The sequence below is a fragment of the Sinohyriopsis cumingii genome, chromosome 8 (genome assembly GCF_028554795.1).
Source record: "Sinohyriopsis cumingii isolate HCF-2022 chromosome 8, ASM2855479v2, whole genome shotgun sequence".
In the NCBI taxonomy this organism is placed as follows: domain Eukaryota; kingdom Metazoa; phylum Mollusca; class Bivalvia; order Unionida; family Unionidae; genus Sinohyriopsis; species Sinohyriopsis cumingii.
The window spans coordinates 126,671,583-126,691,755 of NC_142968.1; the positions used below are offsets into that span (position 1 = coordinate 126,671,583).

At 35.7% G+C, this 20,173-nt stretch overlaps 2 protein-coding genes across 2 annotated transcripts in view; one reads left to right on the forward strand and one right to left on the reverse strand.

Moving 5' to 3' along the window:
• The window catches only part of LOC149794603 (nuclear RNA export factor 1-like), a 105,001-nt gene that overhangs the window by 2,692 nt on the left and 82,136 nt on the right, over positions 1-20,173 (forward strand). The gene's annotated exons all lie outside the window — the stretch shown is intronic.
• On the reverse strand, positions 5,893-11,366 carry LOC149794604 (zinc finger protein 862-like). Its single transcript, XM_089968914.1, has 4 exons — positions 10,473-11,366; positions 10,027-10,142; positions 9,486-9,725; positions 5,893-6,292 (listed from the first exon to the last, which is right to left on the reverse strand). The coding sequence occupies exons 1-4, from the start codon at positions 11,121-11,123 to the stop codon at positions 5,893-5,895; spliced, it is 1,407 nt and encodes a 468-aa protein (XP_089825040.1). The 5' UTR covers positions 11,124-11,366.

The window sequence follows — 20,173 nt, forward strand, 5'->3', positions numbered from 1 at the left end:
AAGAGTAGTTTTACAAATGCTTTTGAGAGAAACTGGGGCCCAACCAGAATTTTGCTCCGCGCATGCGTCACCAACACTGATTTGAGTTAACGTTCAGCATCGCATGCAAGATCTTGAAAATATTTTCACCACCAAGGAAAAAGAAATGTATCGCTCAAAATGTGAAGTTTAATTTGGAATATATCAAAAATTGGCTGTGCATTCTGCCATTAAACATTGATATATATCATGCTTTTTGCACACAGTGTATCACAAATTGTAGCATTGGGCATGGTGGCAGAGACGATATGAGGAAGCACATTGGTTGCAAAAAAACCATGTAGAAGTTGGGAAAATTAAGAATTCGCAAATTTCAGCTCTGGAATATTTTATGCCGTCAGCGGAATACATCCAAGCTACCAATGCTGAAGCATTATTTGTGAGTTTTCTTGTTGAACACAATCTACCTTTACCAGCTAGAGACCATGCAAAACATTTGTTCCGACAAATGTTCCCGGACTCGAAAATCGCTTCAAAATTTTCCTGTGGAAGAACCAAAAGTGCTGCAGCTCCTATGCATTCCTCACAGTAACAGTGACAGCGAAAGAGTATTTTCTCTAGTCAGGGAAAAAAAGACAGATTTTAGGGCCTCCTTAGCTGCAGAAAATTTGTCAGCAATTTTAGTCACCAAGATCAACCAGCAGGCAAGAAGTCTGAACTGTTTAGAAAACAAATTTATGATCAAACAGTTGAGGAAGTTCAAGTCTGCCACAGTATCATGTCTTGATAAATAACCACAAGAACAAGTGAAGTTTATGAATACCATAATAAATAGAAATGCAGATATATTTCTGCATATATGTAGTGTTTTAGTTTTATATTGCGATCTTGATATAGTGTAGTATTGACGGTCAGAGTGGATGGAGTTTTTGTCATGGTATTTTTCACTAATTCGTGTCCAAATTCACAACTTTTTTTCCCTATTTTCACTAATTGTGAGCCTGGAAGGTTGGCAGCTATGTTGATAGGACTTTTATGAAATAGGAATTCATTCACCATGCTCTAAGATAATTTAATTCTTTGACTCCTGAGTCCTGTATTTTGAGAAATTATTTTCAGTTATGCAGAACTTGTTTTATTTTTGTTATTTCTTGTTGCATCGTTCAAGTAACTTGAGTCATCACATGGGATTGATGGCAAAAGTAAAAGGTCAATGAGCAAAATTAACATATATTACTTATCCCGCCTGGATTCATATTTGTTGACACACTCTTTCACAATACCACAACCAGTTGTAAATGAACTGACGATTTGTGCCTTGATACATATATCACAGAACATCTGCTTTAACTTTGTATCGTAATCTCAGCCATGGATACCCAAGTTGAAATTTTCGGGACGTTTTGACCTGTTCATCATAATGTGGTATTGCACTTGAAGCATTACTACCATCACTACATGCAGATGATGTTGGACTATCAGGTATAACATCAGGTTCAATGACTGTTATCTAATGAATTTGCACTAAATCCAAATGCTGTTAATTTTGTTAACTTACTCTGAGGATGAGACGATGAACATGCAGTGGTCAACTTTTGTTTATCCATGATAAAGTTGCACTGTTGAAAGTATATAATTATGATTGAGATTTTTTCCATTAGCTTTGTATTTATACACAGCAATTGGTACTTCAAAAGTAATCAGTTTTCTCTGAAGTTTGTGCAAAACTATTTTATTGGTACATTTTTTTAAAAAAACCAAGGATTAGCCATCATTTAGTTAATTGTAGTCGCTGTTTCTGTTCGCATCTTCAGAGGTTGGTCAGTTGTATGTATAGTCCGGTAGCATGACCGAGTTTTTCACCACATACACTACTTAGGCCGGATGTCAACATTAGCAGATTATGATGTAACAGTGCACAGTAAAGATGGGTTTGTCAATACAAACAAAGGATTTGTTTATGTAACAATTTCCAGTGCATTCTGAGCCCAAGTTTGTGGCTTCCTTTCGTAATCCCTTTGAATGTCTCCATTCCAAACCCATGATTTTATGTACAAATTAAACAGCCAAAAAGGTTGTCGCCAAAAAAATTGCCATATGGTATATTTTGTCGCCAATAAGGAAAATAAATTGCAAATTTGTGACACTGGCGAAGCCCAGGACGATCCCTGATAATATATTTTTATAAATTTCATTAAAGAATAATATTTCAACTTAACCTGATTTCGGCATTCCTGACTTTCATCCCTTTCCAGCCAACTGAAATGTAGGCCAACGAAATATGAAAACATGTCCATTTTGTTTGTGAGAATTAGTATTTATTAGAGAAAAGACATCAGGGTAAGTGAAAAAGTCTGGCAAAAATATTGTAACTTTACTTCATAAAGAAGCATTATTATTGGTTCCAGTTGTGTGTGATATTCCTGAAAACTTGACTTTTGTTAAACTGTTGGTCGACATCAAAACACGCTACACAGCGCTGTTTGTTAGGCAGAAAGACCCATCATCCCCCCCAGACAAAAATATCAAGTGATACGTCTTACGTTATAGGACTAGGAATGTATCAAAATGGAGATCTATTGCATTCCAACCAACTGAAATTTAGGCCAATGGAACTTGAAAACAGGTAAATTTGCTTCTGTGAGAATTTTAATTTATTAGAAAAAGACAGTAAGTAAAGTATGACTAAGACATTATGACCTTAATTTATAGAAAAGCATTGATATGGGCTGCCAAGTGTATGGAATATTTCTAAATATTTGACTTTTGTTGCAGTGTTAGTCGGCATCAGATCACACTACACAGGGACATTTTTTAGGCAGTAAGACCTTGACCCCCAAAACATAAATATCAGAGTCGATGTCTTACATTGCAGGACTAATCAAAAACATATGGATATTATTTCATGCCCTTAATTGTTGTACAAAAGTTGTGAACCAACCTTTGGCATATAAGACATGTGAAACAAACTATGTGTCTTGAGCCATAAAACAGTTTGCTAACCGAATCCCCATAACTTTCTTTTCTGAGCATGTAAGGTTTCCATCACCAATATTCTCACAGAACACATACCAAATTTGACCCATTGAAGAAAATAAAATACTGCAATGCTTAGGTGGTGCTCTACAGTTTCGTATTTTGCATAGGGTTAAAATTTTAAAGATAAAGTCATTTTAGTTAGCAGTGTGCTTAGATCATGTACAATTTCCAAATGTACAATATCCAAAGAAATATCATCCACATTACATTAATGTAGCATAGAGGTATGCCAACATTCTCTCAATTGTGCATGTTTTAAATGCAAACAACTTCACCTTACATACGTCACTCTCTCAAAAGTACATAATAACTGGTGAGCACCCACTTACCATTTGAAAAACGTCAGTTGCCAACAGAGCATTCTGTTCAAAATAATACCAATTTTGGACACTGGGTACTATCCCTGTGTTTTCATGACTTGTGACATGTTGGCATATTTTGTACATAGCTTTGAAAAGCTGTAATGTTTGTGCTTCAGGCTATGAAAATTAAATGCATTACTTACACTTTCTGTCAGTATTTCAGCTGATGAAGTAGGTCAGGTTTATAGCTGGTTCTACAACATTCAATGTAACAGTGCCACTAAATGGTAAGAGACATTAAAGAAACTAAACTGATCTTGTAAAAAAATTAGTAAAAGTTCAACATTTTGTAAAAATAAGTTATGTTGAAGAGAAACAGCATTGAATAGGATGTAATGTGCTTACAGTGTCTCATTTGTTATAAATGTAGAAACAGATTATACGACAAGCAAATAATCCAACCACAAATTTGCATCCTATCAATGGATTGTTGTAATGAACCTAAAAAGTGAATGGTTATATAAAGAAAAGCCCACTTTCTAAAAATAGATGCAATGACATGTTTGGTCATATATACGTGCTTCATTGTGTTGTCTATGAATAGCTAGTGTTTAATCTGTGGCAATGAAATTACGATGAACAGTATGGTAGGTAGTTACTTGTGCCTTTGCAGTGTTTTATCAACCCAAGTGTCATGCGTCAAATACACAAACTTTTCCAATTTGACGCATACAAATTGTCGTCGCAGAACTACCTTATACTAATTATAATAACTTCTATAAATAGAGTCACGTGTAAAGTAACTAACGTAAACACTGAACTGGAAGGCATACACTATGTATGTGTTTAAAACGAAATAAAAACTGTGGTTTTATATTTTATTTTGAAAATTGAATAAATTGATTTGACAGAATCAAATTACACATCTTTGCTGTTTTTATGAATATAAATAATTCTTTATTTGACTAGATTTGAAAAAGAAAAGCTGGGAAACTCAATCTGCCAAGAATATTGGGGCTACAGCACTTTCACTGCAGCTCATTACAAATGAATTTAGAACTAATTGAATGGATATAGGGGTGGGGAGGAGGGTGGTAGTTCAAAGACTAACATTATAACAATTGGATTCACAGTCCTACAATGTAAGATGTTGACCTTGATAGTTATGACATTGGTAGATGGGAGATCTGCTACATCCCCCATCGTAAATTTCATCGCCAATGTCTTGCACTGTTTGACTATTGGCCCCCCCCCCTTAACCGTTTACCGATAATTTTTAATCATTTGTAAGTAGCCCCTATAGGTAACCTAAACTGTTAATCAATGCGAAAATAGATTTAAAGACATGAAAGTTGGTTATTCATGTGTCTCGACAATAATGTTTCATGAGTCACAGTGAACTCAAGATAGCATCAGATCAGAGAGTCATTCATATGTCGAACAAAACAACACATCATTTGCTTCAGTATTGAACTTCTACTCAGAAAACATGCCACTTTAGACCCTGCTGTGGAATGTTTAAAACCTTAGATTGCCTACCATTGATTTAAAAAGTTGTTCAATATTGACGTGGCTATTATGTTGCAGATGTATAATTCCCTGTTCTATAAATAGCTACATAGCAGATGCCTCAACAAGAATTTCTATGCATAAACAGTTTCTAAAGCTGATAGGAAATATCTTTCTTTTATAATAATAATACAAAATAAATAATAAATAATTGCAATTATAAGAGTTTATCGTGGTATAAACTCATTTGCCAACTCACACAACTTACATAACGACCTTAGGGCATTATTTGCTATGTGATTTGGCAACTGTTTGTTTTTACCATGATAAACTCAGACAAAACAATAATAAACTCTTAAAGTGATTAACATTTGCTTGATTATTTACACATTATCTGTCCCTATGCAAAATGAATATGAACTGGGCAGAAGCACCAGGTCACTGATGCTATGCTTAGGTGTGCATAGATAAAGCAAGGTTAGATTGTTTTGAGATTATCATTGACATTTATGATAGAGGAAGAGTGAATCAATTACGACTTGATTGGACTAACTTTTGAATCAAATATTGGCTTTTGTTTGATTGCCCATCATCATACACCTGTTTCTACCTTTGGTAGGACAGAAATACAATTTTTGAAGGCCATTTACCTCACATATTGTTTTATAGTTGCAATTTATCACTTTTGGAAAAAAATCTTATTTTTTTTACATAAAAAAGAATCAGTATATTTAGTTGTAATTCTCCCCAGATAACAGTATGACTGGTAGCCAAGTATTCTAGTGACGGAATGTTTTGTGTAACTATATATAAGTATTCTTTTAGACATTGGCTAATTTTGGGGTTTCAAGGCTTGAATTTAACACAAATTTCTTTGCAACCAGAAGGACTAGTGTACTGAGAAATTTACTAGTCCTGCCAAATATTTACTAGTCCTGTCCACAAAACAATGTCACACACTTGTATTGAGATTAACAACAATTTTATTTCATAAATAGCATTATCATATGAAATGCAGAAGTACAGAAGTATAAATCCTACTTCAAATGATAAATCACTCAATTCACATTTCTTGTTTCTCAAGATAATCTGGATCCAATTTCAGAAAGGGATCAAGGTGTCCTTTCTCGTCCTCCACCTGCACTCTGGGTCCATATGGGGTTTGTTCTCGTCTCCTTACCCGTCTCCCTGAAACATTCCACAAATGTATTGCTGGTGATGGATCATATGTTGAAATATCATTTGTATGAAACATTATAAAGAGTAAGTCGGACAGAACCCAAAGTCGCAAACAAGATCTCCAGTCACTCTTCACCATTTTCATCCCTGAGAAACCCCTCTCAGCATCAGCAGAGTGGGCTGGGATTGTCAGGATAAGGTCAATCAATGCCAGAATATTCTTGCAGTCAGCAACACATGAATTTACAACTGTGGGCCAAGTCAAAGCATAGATGTCTTTGTAACTGCAAGATAACAGAATACATTAAGAAAATATTAATCTGAATAAATTTACATAAAGAAAAATGTAATGTCAGTACACCACTCCCTCGATAACTCGCGCACATCGGGGTCCAGAAACATCGACCGCACTATAAGCGAGGAGCGAGTTATCGAGGGACCTATAAAATAAGCCCAAAACCAATAAATTGACGACATAACGGAAAAATAAGGGGGGGGGGTAGGCAGATTATACTGTTGAATACTCACTTTATAATCGTTCTGAAATTAACTGTTAATAAATATCTCTTCATAACGGTGTACTTTATTATTTTCTCATAGGACAACATTAAAAATTTCAGGATAAATTACAGTATATTGAGGCGATCATCGAAAACATTATTCCACGTGGTTTCCGTTCGCTGAACATGTGTACCACTTCACACACTGTGTACTACGTCACTAAGTTTTATGTTGAATTGTATACATTCTAGTTTTATTGTTTCAGCCAAATTAGAAGTTTTTTATGCACAAAAGATCGACTCTTTTCGAGAAACAGTGTCGATCGAACGATAGATAGATAGATTTGAATGCGATAGAAGTAAAATGGAAAACAAAAAAACAAGAGTTAATCAATACTGACATATTTAATTGGTCTACAAATTTAAAACAATGTAAATTAGAACAAGTTAATACTTGCCGTTTGTGCCACGCTTGACAAATATCAATTCACCTTTTGAAAAAATCAGTTAATTTTTTTGTGTGTGTTACTCCTTGGTTTCTCTGCCGCCGAGCAAAATCCCTCAGATTTCTCAACTGCATGAGCTTTTACGTAGTCAACATTTTGGGTCTCTAGCCACCTTATGGCAATATCAAAATATTTGCTTCCTGTGTAGAGGGGTGGGGGTGCAACATCTGTGTCTGCATCACTTTCAACACTTGTGTTACTCCAGTTAGAATCGTCTTCTGCTGCAAATTTGTTCGCTATAGAAATAATTATAGTTTCATCTGACATGTATTCGGCTGTAGGGCAATCATTGTCAGCACAAATCCACTCCTCCATCAAGAGAAACGCACATCTCAGGACCATGAGTCTGTACTAATTTCTCCCAAACAGCCTCGGCATTAATGGCATCAGTTTCACTGAAACATTCGAAGTCACTATCGTCGTCGTTGTCTCTGTTACTGTTTTGCTTTACGTCAAAGGCAGCTCCAAGACCCTTAATCCAGCACCCGAGGTCTCTTGTAATCGATTTTTTTTTTTAATGCAACAAACACTTCCCCAAGTTGTTGATCAAAACAAAGCCGGCATGTACATGTAATTAGGTTCTCACAGAAGTACTCACGGGTTTCGATGTGACGGTCGATCGACTCTTTTCATGTTTTCAATTAACAGACTATGTTGTGATTATAATGTTTACAATGAAACGGAATTAAAGGATTAGAACGTGACTTTCACACAGGAAGTCGTTTAATTGGTGTTTATTTCATTCTCTGTTGCCACCTGTTAACATTTACCAGAAGTTTTTTTTCATTGATTGCTATTTCACCAGACTGTTTATTTACAGTATAATGACAACTATTTATCCTAAAAACTTACATAATATATGATATCTTTAAACAGAGGTCTCGCTAGGATTTTAAATCACTAAATAACAGTATATTTTCTCACTCGGCCACCAAGTCAAAGCCTTTGAACTAGCCGCCTAGCTGTTGCATCATGTTCTTTTTTTTTTTAATGTACTCTTATGAAATAGCAACAGTACATCAAAGAGTCTTTCAGTCACTGAATTCTGTCATTGTAAATATCAGCACAGTAAACTGATCAACACATCTTCCCACAAAGCAGGTGGCTGAAACAGGACCGGCAAATCTTTGAATTTTCCCGCGCACCTATTACATGCGTACGGAGGACTCCCGCCTCAGTGATTTTCTGCGTCCCAGGTCAGAAATTGGCGTCCAAATACGCGTAATTAAGCGTTTTCGAGATCTCTGAAATTAATTCTTCTCTAGAACTTGCAAATTGCAAAATATGGATTATATTTTTACGGGCATTAATCACCATTTTCGGTGATAAAACGAGCAATGTATCAAGGTTTAATTTATCAATTCTTATCGTAATTTTTTTCATGTTCAGCATATTTTAAAGATATTTTAAATACATTTTGTCTGGAAAAAATCGGAAGCCAAGACGGACACCGCGTTATAAGCGGGATCGCGAGTTATCCGGGCGCGAGTTATCGAGGGAGCGGTGTACTTAAATAATGCTTATATTGAATTGTTTTTTAAAAGCGTTCTTTATTTCTTTAAATGGTTACCTTTTGTAATCAAGATACTATGCTAAATAAAGAATTTTTAATAAATCTGGCATCAGTGATGTTTATTATATTAATTTTTAAATATCTGAATATACACCTACTTTCTCTTGACTAATCTCTTTAATATGTCCTATTCCAATTCCACTGCATCAGCATCCACACCTGCACGACAAGCACTGGCCGGAAATGCTCCACCAAAATTGCCACACCATCATCACCAAAGTCTGTATTAAACCAAAATGTTTCATTTTAAGAAAAATAGTTTAGTGCTGAAGAAATATGATGCCTATTACATTTGGACAACATCTACTAAATAACTACATAAATCGATATATAAAAATATAAAAATGGGCAAAACATCAACTGTCTGATGAAAACAGTAATTGGACATTGCCTGAACTGTCTTGTGAAGCTGGCCATATCTTGAAGTCAGCTATCTTGCATGCACCTGTAACACCATCATCAGCATTACTAAATCTGTTCTCAAGACATGAGATTAAGAATGTTGTCACTTCCTCTCTGGTCCTTTGGATCAGATCATCTTCACCAAAGTCTACACCTGTTAGCATAGAAATACTGCCATGCTGTCTAAGTCGAGGGCAGGGGTTAGAACAGTGTATTTGACTGTTGTATTGCAAATGTAAAAGTGTGCTATGACAATTAATATTCTTAGAACAACTGAAATGACATGAGTATTAAAACCATAAATGATTGTATTTACCTAATGATGTTTATATTTATAGATTACAAAATTGCAATTACAGTATGTAAAGATCAATATAATTAGCAGTCTGTGAGATAAGCCATAAAATTAATTTTCCATATAATCTAATCAGTATGATTCAAGTAAGTAATGAATGTAACAGTCAGCAGATGAGGAAGATAAATTAGTTAAGCATACTTGAATTTATACTTCTTCAAAATGGAAATGGTGGCATCCAACTTCTGCTTGACGTCAGCAACTGAAGCACTCATGTCTTGCAGCATTAATGACAGTTTGGACAGAAGTGATATAACATCTGTCAGGAACAGCATAAATTTCAACGTAGCAGGTTCTCTCATTATTTTCAAGAAACCTTTGGCCTTTCCAAGTGCATCTGACGTAACACCTTTCTGTGAAGGAAGCTGATAACAAAAAAAACTTTTGGTGAAAATCTAACATTACTTCTTAGTTTAAAAAATATGGAAGAATTAACATAATATGGATAAAAAAATAAACAAGCAGTAGTAATAAACGTACCCTTTTAATATAAGTTAATAAATGAAAGCAATTTTTACAATTAAACTTTGTACAGTTAAACTTATGAACGGAACGTATTTTCATGTGATAATTTGTTACATTACAATTCAGTTGCATTATATGCGAGTGACAGAGCCGTGCATTTAAAACTGCATTTTATATTTTCAGTGGGTATTTAAATTTTAAATTAAAGATTAATAACTGTTCAAGGTGGTTCTTAATGGCTGTATATCCTATCCAGAAGCTGTCAAGAGCTCTCTCAGTGTGCGGTAACCAGCGTGTGCCTCCAACCCTGCTACGTCTAGAGCAGCAAATGACCTATTTAAAGTACTTCTGTTGAAGGGACTGTTGCGGTAGTAATAATACAGTCCCATCAAAAGAGTGTTCATCGTTGTGTAACGGGAGGTTTTTGTCACTGCATTTTTGGGGCCCCGAGTGGCCGAGTGGTCTAAAGCGCTCTCCTTTTACGGATCACTGCCATCTTACCTCTGTCTGCGTAGGTTCGAGTCTAGGATTCGGCTAACATGGGTATGTGAGAAAGCTTGCCAGTAGCTTCTCGTGGGTCAGTGGTTCTTCCCGGGGTTTTTCCGGGTTCTTCCTCCACCATTAATACTGGCCGCCATGCATAGCCTATCGTGTGCTGAAATATGGCATTAAACCCCACAACAACAACAACAACACTGCATCTTTATATGCCAACTCAAGCCAGTGTGCAAAGCAGTGAATACCATGTAAAGCTGGTTGGATGTTTTTCAGTTTAGATACAACTTCAGCATTTTTGCCCATCATTACACTTGCTCTGTCACTACCAAATGCAACAATCTTGTTCTGCCAATTAGCGATTCCAGCATTATCCAGTGCAGTGGTAATCACCTTTAGGATCCCTTCAGCATCCGCCCTCTCTACACTATCAATTGCTAGGAACGATGATTTAATCTCTCCTCCTTTGCAAATTCTTATATATACAATTTCCTCCTCCTGAATTGAACTGTCAGTACAACTGTCGCACACTATTGCAAGAAACCTTGCTTCATTCACACCTTTGACAGATATCTGTCTTTCGCTTTCAGCCATGTAGTGAGTAAATGTAACAACCTGTTTATCATTCCTGTAAGTCTCTCCAACATCAACTCCTTTCATCTCATCCAGCTGACACATCCATACAAAATCAGTGAAGGGTCTTCTGTTGTTTACGATAGCATTTGCATTTCTAAACAAATTAACGAGCCGGTCAAATACATTCCGATTTAAACTTTCCAAAATCTTACCAGCGGTCGATTCTTCCGGTGGTATCTGCATATCTGCTTTTCTCTCTGAACTCTTTTAGTGTTGCCCACAGCTTTCATGTGCATTTACTGATTCAGTTTTAAAGTTCGAACAACCTGCAACAAAACTGATGTTTTCTCTGTGTTTGTTTTTGCGAATTCCATACACCAGTTACACCGCATAACGTTCTTTTCCTCATCATAATTCAGCCATTCTCTGTCTTTTGTCCATGTCTTCTGAAATGTCCGATTACGCTTTTCCCTATCATAAGAATTATTCCTCTCTTTTGTCATTTTCATTCAACTTTTGCTTTTTTTCCGGAGGCTGAACACCTTCTATAAAATGCCACATTTTGCCTGACTTATAAGGCGGGAATTGTGCCTCGTTTTGAAATACGAGATGTTACAGTATAGCTGATGCGAATTATTTAAAGTACGGACAGGAATGGCACAGTGTCCTTTATATAAGAAAGTCCGAGCAAGAAACATGTTTCAAAACAATTGCCTTTGCCACCCCTCCCCAAATTAAATGGCCTCTCCCTTATAAAGTCTTGACTTCAGCAGATGTTCTTGTATGGGAAAAAATATAAAAACTATTCTTATTATCATAGAAAAAGTAGTTGTATGGAAAGGACGTGTCAGTAATGTAATCATAATAAATTGATCTAATTCTTATAATTATTTCGATGCAAACGTAAAATATGCAGTTTCCTGTTTTGTGACTGTTGGAGCATTTGGCTAGCAAGCAAAAAAAAAAACCTTAAACAAACAAACATGCAAACTAATTTCTTTGAATAGTTGATGCCATGTTCTTTTGTGTTGTAGTTTTGTAGTTTGTTACTGTGGTCGCGTGAATAAAGTGTAATACCAGGTTATTTTTCATTTAATTCGCTATCAGATTAATTAGGATATCGATTACCAAACTTCCGTTGTTAATGACGGGAAAATCAGATGGCTTTTTGTTATCGAAACACACATTTCCAAGGCAGAAATTGACTTCGTCTTCTTATGCTAATATTTTATGACTGTGTTTACAACGGTCACTGCGTTAATTCTACAGAACATCTGCTGAAGTCAAGTCTTTATTAGGGAATGGAGTAAACAAACGCTGACTGTTGATAAACAAAACTTACTAGCCCATCCGACTAATAACATTATGAAAGTTACTAGTCCAACAGGAAATCTACTAGCCTCGGGCTAGCGGACTACCGCTAATTTTGAGCCCTGGGTTTGTTATACTCGGTGTTGTGGGACTGTAAAGATATATTATATGATATATGTCCCATTTTTACATCATTTTATTATTTGCGCAAAATACATCATTTTTCACTATTTGAGTAAAACAAATCATTCCTTTCATCATGTAAAATTACTGTGAATCATTAAGCTTTGTCCTTGTACTGTGTAAGGTCATTTACTTGGATTCACATTTATGTTGCATTATTTAGTTCGTGTGGATTTTGTTAATTTGTCCAATATTTGGATCTTCTACATGCATGTATTAGTCATAATTCTTTTTTCATTCAAGTCATTTGTCAATAAACATTGTATTTTTGTCATCATCAGAAAGTGTTCTGTTATAAATCCAAACCCAGTCCTGTTATCATGTTACAAATATTTTGCTAATATATTTAGAGAGAAGACGTTCTCCAGAAGAATTCTCAACAACAAAAAAAAACATTTCATGGGGAAATCTGGACAGAAACTCATTGAGAGCAGTGGTCACCAATCAGTGATCTTGTGAATGAAACTTCAAATGCTTGTTGATTTTATTTTTTTAAAATCTTTACAGTGACATTTAAGATATAGACTTCTTCCTTCCTGGAATTGTCATACACTTGCTCATATTAATTGATCAATATGGTTGAAGTTTATTTTCTTTCCTGTCCTCATCTCAGAAATGAGCTACCAATGATGATCATGCCAACCCTCAAACTCCAAAGAAATAGAAAGTTAGCAGTTGTGAGGAGGAGAGTAAAGCTCATAAAGTTGTTTAATATCAGTTACAAATTACTGTACACATGTTTCTCTTATTCAACAGGAGACAAGAAATCTTAATCGTCCGTTTGTTTCATGAATAAACAATCCCAACTACAAAATCATGACTCACAACCAAATTATATTACTCTTGAGATTTCAGTTTTGACTCTGTTTTCATATTGACTCTTGAGATTTTGGTGTCAAGAGTCAAATTACTTCAGGTTTTAAATCTGTTGAGAACCCTAGATAAGTAAAATATTTATGTTCTCATTCATAAATTTACAGCATTTACACCTTACCATTTCATGCATTGCATGGTCACATGATTACAATATTACAGTCTAGATTTCATTCTACACAGAGGTCAAAATATCACTTGATAACGACTACATATGAAAGGAAAAGTCTGGTTGCAGTACTGAATAGACAGATATAGTAATGTTGCAAGATTAATACACCGCTCCCTCGATAACTCGCGCCCGGATAACTCGCGATCCCGCTTATAACGCGGTGTCCGTCTTGGCTTCCGATTTTTTCCAGACAAAATGTATTTAAAATATCTTTAAAATATGCTGAACATGAAAAAAATTACGATAAGAATTGATAAATTAAACCTTGATACATTGCTCGTTTTATCACCGAAAATGGTGATTAATGCCCGTAAAAATATAATCCATATTTTGCAATTTGCAAGTTCTAGAGAAGAATTAATTTCAGAGATCTCGAAAACGCTTAATTACGCGTATTTGGACGCCAATTTCTGACCTGGGACGCAGAAAATCACTGAGGCGGGAGTCCTCCGTACGCATGTAATAGGTGCGCGGGAAAATTCAAAGATTTGCCGGTCCTGTTTCAGCCACCTGCTTTGTGGGAAGATGTGTTGATCAGTTTACTGTGCTGATATTTACAATGACAGAATTCAGTGACTGAAAGACTCTTTGATGTACTGTTGCTATTTCATAAGAGTACATTAAAAAAAAAAAGAACATGATGCAACAGCTAGGCGGCTAGTTCAAAGGCTTTGACTTGGTGGCCGAGTGAGAAAATATACTGTTATTTAGTGATTTAAAATCCTAGCGAGACCTCTGTTTAAAGATATCATATATTATGTAAGTTTTTAGGATAAATAGTTGTCATTATACTGTAAATAAACAGTCTGGTGAAATAGCAATCAATGAAAAAAAACTTCTGGTAAATGTTAACAGGTGGCAACAGAGAATGAAATAAACACCAATTAAACGACTTCCTGTGTGAAAGTCACGTTCTAATCCTTTAATTCCGTTTCATTGTAAACATTATAATCACAACATAGTCTGTTAATTGAAAACATGAAAAGAGTCGATCGACCGTCACATCGAAACCCGTGAGTACTTCTGTGAGAACCTAATTACATGTACATGCCGGCTTTGTTTTGATCAACAACTTGGGGAAGTGTTTGTTGCATTAAAAAAAAAAATCGATTACAAGAGACCTCGGGTGCTGGATTAAGGGTCTTGGAGCTGCCTTTGACGTAAAGCAAAACAGTAACAGAGACAACGACGACGATAGTGACTTCGAATGTTTCAGTGAAACTGATGCCATTAATGCCGAGGCTGTTTGGGAGAAATTAGTACAGACTCATGGTCCTGAGATGTGCGTTTCTCTTGATGGAGGAGTGGATTTGTGCTGACAATGATTGCCCTACAGCCGAATACATGTCAGATGAAACTATAATTATTTCTATAGCGAACAAATTTGCAGCAGAAGACGATTCTAACTGGAGTAACACAAGTGTTGAAAGTGATGCAGACACAGATGTTGCACCCCCACCCCTCTACACAGGAAGCAAATATTTTGATATTGCCATAAGGTGGCTAGAGACCCAAAATGTTGACTACGTAAAAGCTCATGCAGTTGAGAAATCTGAGGGATTTTGCTCGGCGGCAGAGAAACCAAGGAGTAACACACACAAAAAAATTAACTGATTTTTTCAAAAGGTGAATTGATATTTGTCAAGCGTGGCACAAACGGCAAGTATTAACTTGTTCTAATTTACGTTGTTTTAAATTTGTAGACCAATTAAATATGTCAGTATTGATTAACTCTTGTTTTTTTGTTTTCCATTTTACTTCTATCGCATTCAAATCTATCTATCTATCGTTCGATCGACACTGTTTCTCGAAAAGAGTCGATCTTTTGTGTATAAAAAACTTCTAATTTGGCTGAAACAATAAAACTAGAATGTATACAATTCAACATAAAACTTAGTGACGTAGTACACAGTGTGTGAAGTGGTACACATGTTCAGCGAACGGAAACCACGTGGAATAATGTTTTCGATGATCGCCTCAATATACTGTAATTTATCCTGAAATTTTTAATGTTGTCCTATGAGAAAATAATAAAGTACACCGTTATGAAGAGATATTTATTAACAGTTAATTTCAGAACGATTATAAAGTGAGTATTCAACAGTATAATCTGCCTACCCCCCCCCCCTTATTTTTCCGTTATGTCGTCAATTTATTGGTTTTGGGCTTATTTTATAGGTCCCTCGATAACTCGCTCCTCGCTTATAGTGCGGTCGATGTTTCTGGACCCCGATGTGCGCGAGTTATCGAGGGAGTGGTGTAATCATGTATAGACAGTGCTGCATCAAAAAGTAGACTGTAAATACTAGATACATTTATTTATCCCATAATAGGTTACATTCTAATAGCAGCCATTGTTTTCATGGTGGAAGTTTTCCTTTTATATATTTTTTTTTAACCATAACTCATTTCTCATTGGACTTAATATGGTGTTTGACTCAATTTTTTCAAGAATCACATTTTAATTTTTAGTGGAAATTCAGTAAATAGCAATGTACCGGTAGTTTCTGATATTTGTGATCATCAACATAATTGCAAACTTGATTTCATCAATAAATCCTCTAACTTTTCATCTTCTGTTTGAAGGGGGAAAAATGTACAGTTGTTACTTTGATTATTAATGGATTGTATTGACAAAAAAGGGTTTTTGTGGGAAATGTCATGAAATTAAGGCACGGAAGTGGGAACCTCACCTTTTGTGCATGTTTAGGTGAAATGACAGATCCAGTGGCGACCTTTTGCCTCATTTTCCCTAATGAGATATGTTGGACCAAAAACAATGGGCTTAAATTTGTTAACCTGTTAAAAGTGACCATCTCATGCCTGTACCATGTGGTTTCAACAAATTCCATGTTTTTAAAGGGACTGCACTCTGTCCTTAACCTAAAAAAATTGATCAAGTTTGGGTTAAGAGTAATATAGAAACTTATCTCAAACTCAAATTTTTAAAAAGAGGTTCATTGGGACATGTATAAAATAAAAAAACTACTGCAAGCTTTTTATAAGTTAGTGTTTTGTGTACACCCATTTTAGATAGAAGTGGGTTGATATACCATAAAGAATGAATAAATAGAGCAGATGGGGAATGCATTTTAGTTTTTACCTTGGATGATGAAACTGAAATTCCTAATTTGAAATAACCGGAGATGGAACCATAAAACCATTTTCTAATCTCCAGGTATTAGATGTTGGAGAACAGCTACATGTATTTTCACTCCCTTTGCCAGTATTCTGATGTGTACTTTCACCTCATCAAGGTCAGCCTCATTAAATAGGATCTGATGTGTACTTTCACCTCATCAAGGTCAGCCTCATTAAATAGGATCTGATGTGTACTTTCACCTCATCAAGGTCAGCCTCATTAAATAGGATCAGAGGGATGAAAGTTAAGATTAACACCAAAGCAGTAATTCACTCTGAAGATATATCACAAGTACATTTCAGCAGTGAAAAATGGTACAACACTAACCCAGTTGTCACTTCTTGTAATTGCTGTTTAAAACAATGTTTAAACCTAGAGAGATGCAGTAACAATAAAGCAAATGAAAAGGAAATACAACAACTTGGGCATCCTTTAACATAATAATTTTATTTTGTAAAAGTTCAGCATTGATTTGAAAATCATAATCTGCAGATTCATCAAGAATGCAAACAGAAGACAAAGAATTGTAATGTGTTGTCTAATCTAATATAAAAAGAATACATGTACAAATAATATCCCACTGATTCAGGGGCAATCACTGCCAGCATGTCTGTTTTCGTATTCTCATACGAGTATACTGTATGCTCAGTGTTCTTTCCTTGATATCAAGGTTCCCCAGACTGATGAAAGTTTTGTAAAAGTACAGTACACCACTCCCTCGATAACTCGCGCACATCGGGGTCCAGAAACATCGACCGCACTATAAGCGAGGAGCGAGTTATCGAGGGACCTATAAAATAAGCCCAAAACCAATAAATTGACGACATAACGGAAAAATAAGGGGGGGGGGTAGGCAGATTATACTGTTGAATACTCACTTTATAATCGTTCTGAAATTAACTGTTAATAAATATCTCTTCATAACGGTGTACTTTATTATTTTCTCATAGGACAACATTAAAAATTTCAGAATAAATTACAGTATATTGAGGCGATCATCGAAAACATTATTCCACGTGGTTTCCGTTCGCTGAACATGTGTACCACTTCACACACTGTGTACTACGTCACTAAGTTTTATGTTGAATTGTATACATTCTAGTTTTATTGTTTCAGCCAAATTAGAAGTTTTTTATACACAAAAGATCGACTCTTTTCGAGAAACAGTGTCGATCGAACGATAGATAGATAGATTTGAATGCGATAGAAGTAAAATGGAAAACAAAAAAACAAGAGTTAATCAATACTGACATATTTAATTGGTCTACAAATTTAAAACAACGTAAATTAGAACAAGTTAATACTTGCCGTTTGTGCCACGCTTGACAAATATCAATTCACCTTTTGAAAAAATCAGTTAATTTTTTTGTGTGTGTTACTCCTTGGTTTCTCTGCCGCCGAGCAAAATCCCTCAGATTTCTCAACTGCATGAGCTTTTACGTAGTCAACATTTTGGGTCTCTAGCCACCTTATGGCAATATCAAAATATTTGCTTCCTGTGTAGAGGGGTGGGGGTGCAACATCTGTGTCTGCATCACTTTCAACACTTGTGTTACTCCAGTTAGAATCGTCTTCTGCTGCAAATTTGTTCGCTATAGAAATAATTATAGTTTCATCTGACATGTATTCGGCTGTAGGGCAATCATTGTCAGCACAAATCCACTCCTCCATCAAGAGAAACGCACATCTCAGGACCATGAGTCTGTACTAATTTCTCCCAAACAGCCTCGGCATTAATGGCATCAGTTTCACTGAAACATTCGAAGTCACTATCGTCGTCGTTGTCTCTGTTACTGTTTTGCTTTACGTCAAAGGCAGCTCCAAGACCCTTAATCCAGCACCCGAGGTCTCTTGTAATCGATTTTTTTTTTTAATGCAACAAACACTTCCCCAAGTTGTTGATCAAAACAAAGCCGGCATGTACATGTAATTAGGTTCTCACAGAAGTACTCACGGGTTTCGATGTGACGGTCGATCGACTCTTTTCATGTTTTCAATTAACAGACTATGTTGTGATTATAATGTTTACAATGAAACGGAATTAAAGGATTAGAACGTGACTTTCACACAGGAAGTCGTTTAATTGGTGTTTATTTCATTCTCTGTTGCCACCTGTTAACATTTACCAGAAGTTTTTTTCCATTGATTGCTATTTCACCAGACTGTTTATTTACAGTATAATGACAACTATTTATCCTAAAAACTTACATAATATATGATATCTTTAAACAGAGGTCTCGCTAGGATTTTAAATCACTAAATAACAGTATATTTTCTCACTCGGCCACCAAGTCAAAGCCTTTGAACTAGCCGCCTAGCTGTTGCATCATGTTCTATTTTTTTTTTAATGTACTCTTATGAAATAGCAACAGTACATCAAAGAGTCTTTCAGTCACTGAATTCTGTCATTGTAAATATCAGCACAGTAAACTGATCAACACATCTTCCCACAAAGCAGGTGGCTGAAACAGGACCGGCAAATCTTTGAATTTTCCCGCGCACCTATTACATGCGTACGGAGGACTCCCGCCTCAGTGATTTTCTGCGTCCCAGGTCAGAAATTGGCGTCCAAATACGCGTAATTAAGCGTTTTCGAGATCTCTGAAATTAATTCTTCTCTAGAACTTGCAAATTGCAAAATATGGATTATATTTTTACGGGCATTAATCACCATTTTCGGTGATAAAACGAGCAATGTATCAAGGTTTAATTTATCAATTCTTATCGTAATTTTTTTCATGTTCAGCATATTTTAAAGATATTTTAAATACATTTTGTCTGGAAAAAATCGGAAGCCAAGACGGACACCGCGTTATAAGCGGGATCGCGAGTTATCCGGGCGCGAGTTATCGAGGGAGCGGTGTACATGGTTTTGATTTAGGGATGTGTGAATATTTCAGAACACGTGAATATTCCAACAACTCAGTCCTCTGTATGCAGAAGTCTCCTTTATTTGATCCATTTCTGCAAAGCGAGTACCAATCAGTTAGTGTGTGAGTTATCAAATGATTGTAATGGGATTAGAAGGAAGCTGTACATTTGATCTTAGCATACAAGAAGATTAAGACACCTGTTAATCAATTGTTGGTTGGAAATGATCATTTTAAACAAAGCACTAATTACATCCATGTGTGCTTTGCCACTCGTCTTTGATAAGCATTACTCAGCAGTTTTAATCCACCATATTATAAATCCTTATGCAATGTTTGGAACACTTGCATTTTATCATATACATAACTACATTTAGAAAAATAGTGCCAAGATTTTTTATATACTTAATTTGCTTGTCAGAAATGTGAACTCTTATGTTAATCATCATAAAGTCAAATGGTTTTGGGTGTCCTGTACGGATTACTTTTGTTTTTGAGTGATTAGCATACATGTACTTTCCTGGTGGCAACATTACATAATTTCTTTGATGCCAAGCATATGGCTGCAGACGAGCATGATTCTTGCAAGACTGGACAAGAAATGTTAGTAGATGCATCAGATTTTGCTAAAAAAAATTAAAAAAAACACCAAAGAGACTGAGAGATGCATGGAATGAATCATGGAATATTATGACATTACCACAGGCTGAAAAGGGATAAAACACGATTAGCTTTATGCACA